The 8447-nt window shown below is 46.9% G+C and overlaps 1 protein-coding gene across 1 annotated transcript in view; it reads left to right on the top strand.

The window, feature by feature from the left end:
- The first annotated feature begins 4538 nt into the window (after window positions 1-4538).
- Vtcn1 (V-set domain containing T cell activation inhibitor 1) overlaps window positions 4539-8447 on the top strand; it is a 62726-nt gene continuing 58817 nt past the window's right edge. The window contains exon 1 of the mRNA XM_021732972.3: window positions 4539-4866. Coding sequence (XP_021588647.1) covers window positions 4835-4866 — 32 coding nt within the window. The 5' untranslated portion in view covers window positions 4539-4834. The remainder of the gene's footprint in view (window positions 4867-8447) is intronic.

The following is an 8447-nucleotide window of genomic DNA, read 5'->3' as shown; positions in this document are numbered from 1 at the left end:
CAGCCTCTGCTTTCCCTGGTATCCCCTTTGATAAAGTTCCAGTGGCCAAGCCCCAGGTCCTCGTGGGCAGTGGCTATCCAAAGGCACCAGTACAGGAAGGAGGGATTCCTAGGGTGCCCTTAGTGGAAGAATCCTCCATATTTTACTCTTCTGAGAACTTTTGTGTCATATCTTGAGAATGCCAGACATACAGCTTGTAGATGAGCCAGAGATTTTGCCTTAGAAAGTAGGTTCAAGAGCTAGTGAAATCTCTGTTATTTTTATTAATATGACCCCATTTATACCCACAGGCAAGTAAGTCTTGAGAAAAATGGAATAAATTTGACCTTGAATAAATCCCTTAATCTGTGAGACTTAGATTACCACTTGTAAAACCCTCCACAGGGCGATCGATGGTGAGGATCCCAAGAGCTGGGGGTCTTTTGCAAAAAGCATAATAAACCACCCTTGTGGCTGCTGTTCCTATCACAGCCAGAATATGCTGTCCTTCTGGGGAATTTTAAACCTGGTTGGTATACAGGAAAATGTCCAGATTCACAAGGAGAAAATGAAGAGCTCCAAATGACTGGGCTATTGAAATATAAAAACAAACAAAAAAATTCATGAGAGGACATTTTGATTCCAGCTATATTAAATGTGTGTGTGTGTGTGTGTGTGTGTGTGTGAGAGAGAGAGAGAGAGAGAGAGACAGAGAGAGACAGAGAGAGAGAGAGAGAGAGACAGAGAGAGACCCTCTTTTCCTGAGATCAAAAGGGATTTATATTTGTTTCAGACATCTTCTTTACCTTTCGTCCTAATCCTAAATCGCTCCTCTATTTTAAATGCAGCTTGTTCTCTCCTGCCTCTCATAGTGTCACTCCAGCTCACAGGACATCTCCTCCAGAAGTGTTTGATTGATCACACCCCAAGTTGATCCCTGCTCACACATCCATCAAGTGTTCCTGAGTCCTTTTTATGTGTGGATTGGTGCTAGGACTTGGTGACAAAAAAAAGATGAACGAGACAGAGTTTTTTTTTTTTTTAATTTTTTTAGAGACAGAGTTTTTATCCTCCAGGAACTCACAGACTAGCAATGAGATAGATGCATGAGCAGGAAATTGTACTATTATTATGTGCTCTGAAAGAAGATTTGCATTTATTCCACAAACGTTTAATGATGGCTTCCTCTGTACCTGCCTTATCATGGTGGAAGATGCAAAGATGAAGAAGACACATTTTCTAATTTTAAGGTGAACCTTGGGAAGGAGACAGACCCACAGCCAAAGGTCAGGAACACGGAGGCCATTACCAGGTTAACATCAGAACCCAGAGCGGGGGCACCTGCCAGATAGAACTGGTTGGGAAAGTTCCCCATAGATCTTACACAAAACAAGAAAAAGATCAGGATGGATTCCAGGTGGAGAGAGGAACCTGTGTAAAAGGTAGAGTGGCCTGGGAGAGCACAGCATTTTGGAGACACCCAAAGCAGCTCAGCATTAGCTGATCACAGAATGAGAAAGGGGGACACGAGAGAAATCCAGAGAGGCAGGCAGAGGCCAGACCACGTACGGGGAAGCAGTCATCAGATTTGCATTTTAGGAAGACCACTTTAGCCGAAGTGGGTAGACTGGCACTAAACAGGGGCGGGCTAGGGGCCGGACAATGAGGTCGATAAATTAAATAATTTTAATAAATTAAGCTTAATAACTGAATTCAATTTGGAAATGGTAAGTGTTGAGTTTAGGCATTGCTTTGGAGAAGAGAGAGAAAGGATGGATTTAGAGGCATAAGACAGTGTTATGGGCTGAAATATCTCTCAAAAACTCACGTTCAAGTCCTAACCCTGAGGACCTCAGAATGTGAGTGTATATGTAGAGGGGGCCTTCAGGGAGGTGATGACATTAACAGGAGGCCATTAGGTGGGCCCTCGCCCAATTCGGCTGGTCCAATATGTTTTTCTAGGAAGGGGACATTAGGACCTACACAAGCACAGAGAGAAGAGCCTGTGAGCAAAGACACCGGAAAAAGACAGCTGTCTACACACCAAGGAGAGGCCCCGAGGAGAGGCCAAGCCTGCCAATGCCTTTCTGTCACCTAATCGTCATCCTTTGTCACGGTGGCAGAACAAAAAAGACAAGGAGCAAGAACCAGGAGATGTGGTGATCACAGAGACGTGGGAGCAAGGAGAGAGGGAATAAAGGGCAACTTTGAGGCTTCTGACTTGTACAATGTAGTGCTGGGGCCCCAAAAATGACACCCCCAAATATCATGTTTGGCTGTGCTAAGGACTCGACCTACGGGGGGAAGCTCGCCCTGCTTCTGCCTATCCAGGCCTAAGAAGAGACTCTCTGGAATTCCCTTATCTTCATTAGGAACAGAGCGAAAAGCAACTCAACAGCCATCCCACCCTGAAGCCCCATTATCTAACTCCCATTATCTAAAAGAAGACGGGAGGAATGTAACCTCAGCAGGACAGGCTTCCCCTGTGAGATAAAGTCTTTCCCTCAGGCACATTCAAATTCCTGAGAGACCGTCTTGGGGACCATTAATTTCTCTAATCATCACTCACCAGCCTTCAAAATTGTCTACGCTTCCCTCCATAGAGAAAGGGGTAAACGAGGAGTTTTTGAATGACCTTAAGTGGGTAGTTGATCACACTCCCAAGATTTCCCCTGATGTTATAGTTTTCCCCTTTTGCACATGAATGAATGTGTATTCCTTTTCTCCTATTTAATTTTTGACAGTATATTCCAGTGACCCTTCAGTGGAGAAGTGTCCCTTTACCTCTATGTAACAGGGGTTCGCTTGATGCTTTGACTATGTCCCTTGTTGCTTTGAAACTTACACGTATTTTCTCTTTTTTCCCAATCTTCTCCTCCCTGATCTTCTTTTCCCTGAGCTTCTCTTTCCTGATCTCTCCTCCCTAATCTCATTTTCTCTGAATCCCCTCTTTAAAAGCTCCCTGCTCCTGCTGATGGGGAGAATCACAGCCTTTGGGACAGGAGTCCCCTGTGTCTCTCCTTGGCCAGCAAAGCAATAAACTGTCTTTTTTTCCTTTTTCTTAAAACCGTGTCCTCGTGATTGGATTGGCATGGGCATAAGGACTGAGGTTTGGCAGTATCTACACTAGCATGTGATGCTTCTGTGTTCCAAGAGGTGTGACCAGGAGGAACAGCGGGATTGGAGATGGTGAAGGACAGCCAAGTGGAGATGTCCACTGTACAGGCCCAGTCAGGAGGCATGAGCTGGGGATACGGACGTTGGCATCTCCAGACACAGGGGTGGCTTCAGCAGATCAGCTTTTGTGGTTACCCATGGGATATACGTGCTAAGACAAGAAAGGGCAGGAGATAGAACTGTGGAGAAGCCCATCACTTATGGGAGAGAAGGAAGGTAATCTGAGCACAAGAAAAAAAGGGGAGGCTTTGATGGAGGTTCTCAGAGAGGAATAATGTCCAGAGAATCCATAGAATCACACCAGTGCTGGAAAAATGATGCTTTTGAGTTCTCCACCCCCAAGTGCGCTCTCTCTCTCTCTCTCTCTCTCTCTCTCTCTCTCTCTCCACACACACACACACACACACACACACACACACACACACACACACACACACGTTTGCTTTGCAACCACTTTACCCATTATTTTTTGTGCACTACTGTTCATGTTTTGGAGTAGGGACCAGAGAGGTACAGTGATTTTCCGGAAGCCACGTGAGATTCAGGCCTGACTCTGTTTGACTGTAAAGATCTTTCCACTATGAAACTGCCCTCTTCTCTGAGGTCTTCCTACCGCTCAGTCCTCCTCCCCTCCCCAGCTGTACTCTATGGCTGGAATGATTATACGGAAGGCCTGGAGCACCTTCGCTTGATATAAATACTTTTTCTTTTTTTGACCAGTGCTGGGGATTGAATCCAGGGTCTCATACCTACTAGGCCAGGGCTCTACTACTGAGCCATCTTCCCACCCTGGAGGACCTTTACTCTCAACAGTCACAAACAGTCATGAGCATTTCCCATCCAAATATGGAGGAAAAACATGAAGAGAGCAAGCTTCATGCCTACATCCTGTGTAGGTGGAAACCTGAATGCCGGGTGAAATGTCAGAGGTCATTTTTGCAAACTCATCTTTAACAGCAATAGTCCCGTGTAATGTATATTTGGTGTCCTTTGGAATTTTAAAAAGAAAAAGAAAGAGAGTATTATTTTATTTTATTTTTTAAAGAGGCCCTTCTACCTTCTCACTGAAATAAAACCGGAAGAGATTTGTCCACCCTGAGCAGTCTCTGGGGCCCAAGGTGAGCTCAGTCTTGAGGGACAAATTCAGCACCCTTGTCACTTCAACTCATGATACTTCTGAGGTCCTGCAGTATGAATCACCTCCATGAGAGACCCTTTCGGCAGTGACCCAATCTCTGTCGCAGTGCCAGCGACCCGGGCAGGGATGGGGACTTCCAGCTTCCTGGTACAGCCTGACAATGAGCCGTTTCAGGTCTTTCTAATTTTGAGGTTAAGTCTCCTTCTCTAGAGCTCCCTTTTACAGTGAAGAGGAGAACTGTGTAAAATACAAGCCCTGAAGCAGGGGCCTGGGAAACGTTTTCTTCTCATCCTCTCACCAGGTCAGAGCTTGGAAAGGCAGCTCTGGCCCTGGGCTTCCCGGGCTGGCTGCGAGCAGGCGGCCACAGGCAATTCTGCACAGCAGAGCTGTTTCCTCATACCTGAGTGCAACCCTCCCGGCTTGCACTATTTAAGGCCAGCACACTGGAACTTACTGTGAGTCACGGCACCCAGGAGGGCAGCAGCAGCTCCATTCATCCCAGCTCCTGGCCCCAATCGGGGGAGGAATCTTCCCTTGGCCATGGCTTCCCTGGGGCAGATCATCTTCTGGAGGTAGGGTACTCGTTTCTCTATCCTTACAGGTTAAGAACAGGAGTGAGGTCTTTGGGGGGTGCTGATCTTATCTTTTTCTGATCCAGTATTAGGCTTGTGGGAGCCTTGCTGGACAAGAGCCTCATTGGACTAAAAAGCTACTGGGGGCATCTGTTTAAGGTTAGGGAGGTTTCTCTAGACTGAGGAGAGTGTGCACCTGGCTGGGGGCTCCATTGAGACATTAGGGTCTGAGTACTTTGGAGGCACTGAGCAGGGTTGCATGGAGGGCTTGGTGGGCTGGAAGGGAATCCATGGTTGGTGATGGGTGGGACACAGGAGACCCTCCAAACAGCCCTGAGGGTGAAGGTGAGCATGATTTGACTCTTCCCTGTGGATGTGATTTCTCTGAGCCATTCACACCAACATCCCTACATCACCCCAGCTGAAGGATGAGGTTCCAAGTTTTCCTGGGAGAAAGTTTCCTTGGAGAGGAGACACAGGCAGCAATTGCAGCTGCTCACTCCTCAGAAGTGAAGAAAGAAGCAAGTTCCTCCCCTCCCCTGGATTCCAGAAGTTGTTTGAAGAAGCCTCCAATTTCTGTTTTATTTTTCTAATGAAAAAATAAATTCTTTTTTCTATTTTTTTTTGTTAGAAAAAAAATAAAACAGACTGAAGTTGGGCCCCCTCCCCCTAAAATGGAGAGCATATTCCTCATGCTGAGAGTCCATGCAAGGAAGAAAAGGAGGAAGGGATGGAGGGAAGGAAGAATAAAAGGGAATCCAGATCAACCGTGGGAAGTTTGTGAAGGGACTGAGAGGACAGCATGCCTTCCCAGAGGAGCCTAGAAAAAAGTCTTTTCTTTGAAGCAGGATGCCTGCTGCATCACCCCTGTTCACCTGAAACCACCAGCCCTGCCGCAGGGGTGGCAGAGACTCGGTAGCATCCTCCAAACCTGGCAGCACTCTGCTCCAGCAGACCCTAGAGAAGCAGCAGGTAGTGATGGTGGGCTTCCATCCAGGATGTCCACAAGACGCACCTGCATCAGAAGAGCTAGTGCTGTGGGAGCTTATACTAGGTGCCTCACAGAAGTGTCTACTTTGAGCCTCACTCCCCCATTGTGAAAAGTTAAATCCTTTGCTCAAGCCCTAGTGGCTATGTGTAAGGGTTTTAGACCCTATGGCACCCTAAAACCCTGCCCTAGGCTCGCCTCTGCTCCCACTGCCCCTGCTGCTCTGCCTCTCCCCTCCTCTGTTCCTCCAGTTTTGGTCCCATGGATGGGAAACATGCAAGTGGCTTTGTTGTTTCAGGGACCTTCGTGTGGGCTTTCTAATAATACGCTGCAACCAGTCCGACTGGTTTTGCTGGAGGATTAGCAAGAGGTGGGTGTTCAAAATGCAGATCCCCCACCCTTTAGAGACCCATTGGAATCCACAGAGGCTCCTCTTGTTGGCCCCAGTTGTCTCCTTAGCTATTTGTGCTCGGTGGTTGCAAAAGCAGGGACAAGCCACAAGGGTGGCGAATTCTTTGTGCAAAGGAGTCACTGGGAAAGGAACAATGAACAACTTCAGTGGGACGCAGGATCTAGGAAGCCTGTCCTAGGGATGCAGATGGAGCGTGCGTGGGGGGAGAACCCAGTGTTCTCTCTCAGCCATAAGAAGCTCTCTCTCTTTGCCATAATTTCATGAATGAATAACAGTATCTCTCATGGAGGGATCCTGGGACCTTCAGATGGAAACGTTCCGTGGGCAACAGAAGGCTTGAGGCTGAAATTACTAGAAGAAGTCAGGGCTGGGGATAGAGATCTGAGCTCACAGGCAGGGAATGGAGTGTCTTCTAAGGAGAGCACAGAGAGGAAAAGAAGCTGCAGTGGGGGAGTGAAGAACACCAACATTTAAGGGTGAGTGGAGGAAACTGGGGCTAAATGGGGAGAGGGGTAGGAAGAGATCAGAATAGAGAAGTCATGGGTGTCAATAGAACAGCGTGGCACGGAGCACCTAGGACTGATTCTTCATGAAACTTCCTGGTTTCACTGGAAATCATCTGTGACAAGGGGATTGATAAATCAAAAGAAGGAAGCTACTAGGTCGGAAAAAAGCAGCTATCTTTGTGCCAGACCAAAGTGGGTAAAATAGAGAGGGAGGGAGACTTGAACAAAGGAGGCTCACAGAGCTGGGCTCTGGGATCTTGTTCTCTCATTTTTTCCACATTTTCAAGCTGGCACCTGGCTCAGACATCTCAGATCTTGACGGCCAGAGAAAGTAGTGGCAACACCGTGCAAATTGTCTGGGCCTGGGGAGAGCTGAATACAAGTCATGTAAATTGGGCCCAACTTTCCACCTCTCTGAGCCTACAAAACCTGAGCCTTCGGGGTCTTTAGCCCATTTCTTAAACATGACGGCAACTTGGAAAATGGAATAAATTGTGCATCGGAATGAATTCCCAAATAGGTGGCACCTTGTGCCTGCCCCTTCGAGGGTATGTTATCTTCTGAGCGTGACGCTCTTCCCTGTCCCTACCTGTCCAGGCCTCTCATCTCAACATTCAGCTCAAATGCCACTTCTGCTTTGCAGTCTACCTGGATATTTCTAGTTGACCTTAATTGCCCCTTTTATGTTCACAGTCATGAAGATCTGTTCCTGGTGCCCATCAGTGTCTCTCACTAGGGTTAGCTTCTTCAGGGTCTGTACTCTGTCTTGCTCATCCTTGTAGGGAGGTGGTGTTGCCTTAGGGCTACACATCTGGGCTCTGGGATTAGGCTATCTGGTTTCATATCTCTATGAGATTCAATTTCCTGTCTATAAAATGGGACCGATTATAGTACCTAACTGCTAGGGTTGTGGGAATGACGTGTGGAAATTAATTAGTAAGTGCCTGGTACATCCTGAAAGCTCTGTTAACTATTGCTCTCCTCATTATTTGAAAATCTCTCTACAGTTCTCAGTACTCTCCATAAAAACTTAACAATTCCATGACCCCCACTGGCTTTTCTGCCCTGAAATAGATGTTCTAGCGAGGGCACACCGTAAATTAACTGCCACGGGAGTCACTCAGAGCAATTAGTACCTGCAAAATGCTGGAGAATATTCACAGAGTTCTCCAGTTTCTAATTTTGAAAAAAATAAAATAAAATAATAAAATCCATGCCCCCTCTCAGTCTATGAACCTGAGGCTCAATAATTCTCTAAATCTGAGGATGCCAGGGCTGAGACTCTATTAAATGTCTGGCTCTGCGGGCATGGAGCATTAAAAAGTGGTGGTGAAGACTGTCAAGATAGGTAAGGTAGCCTGGGAGGACCTTTGATGCACATCTTATCATCTAGATCCTCTGATGTGGTGCTGTCTGTCAAGACCTAGAGCAACAGGCTTTGGGGTGCAGTTGGAGCTGTGGAACTATGACCAAGCACTCAATCGTGGTTCATTAGCTAAACTGCTTCACACTCTTAATTATCTCCATTTCGTAGATGCAAATGTTGAGGCAAGATCATTTTCTCAGTGTCTTCCCAGCAAGACCATGGCAGGAACAAACACGTTCCTACCTCTTCCTCTATACTGACTTTCATCAGAAAACTATCTTTCTGATCAGCCAGCTCTGCTTCATCTTC

This window comes from Ictidomys tridecemlineatus, chromosome 11 (assembly GCF_052094955.1).
Source record: "Ictidomys tridecemlineatus isolate mIctTri1 chromosome 11, mIctTri1.hap1, whole genome shotgun sequence".
In the NCBI taxonomy this organism is placed as follows: Eukaryota; Metazoa; Chordata; class Mammalia; order Rodentia; family Sciuridae; genus Ictidomys; species Ictidomys tridecemlineatus.
The sequence above is the reverse complement of the archived record's forward strand: the minus strand, read 5'-3'. Positions and strand labels throughout refer to the sequence as shown.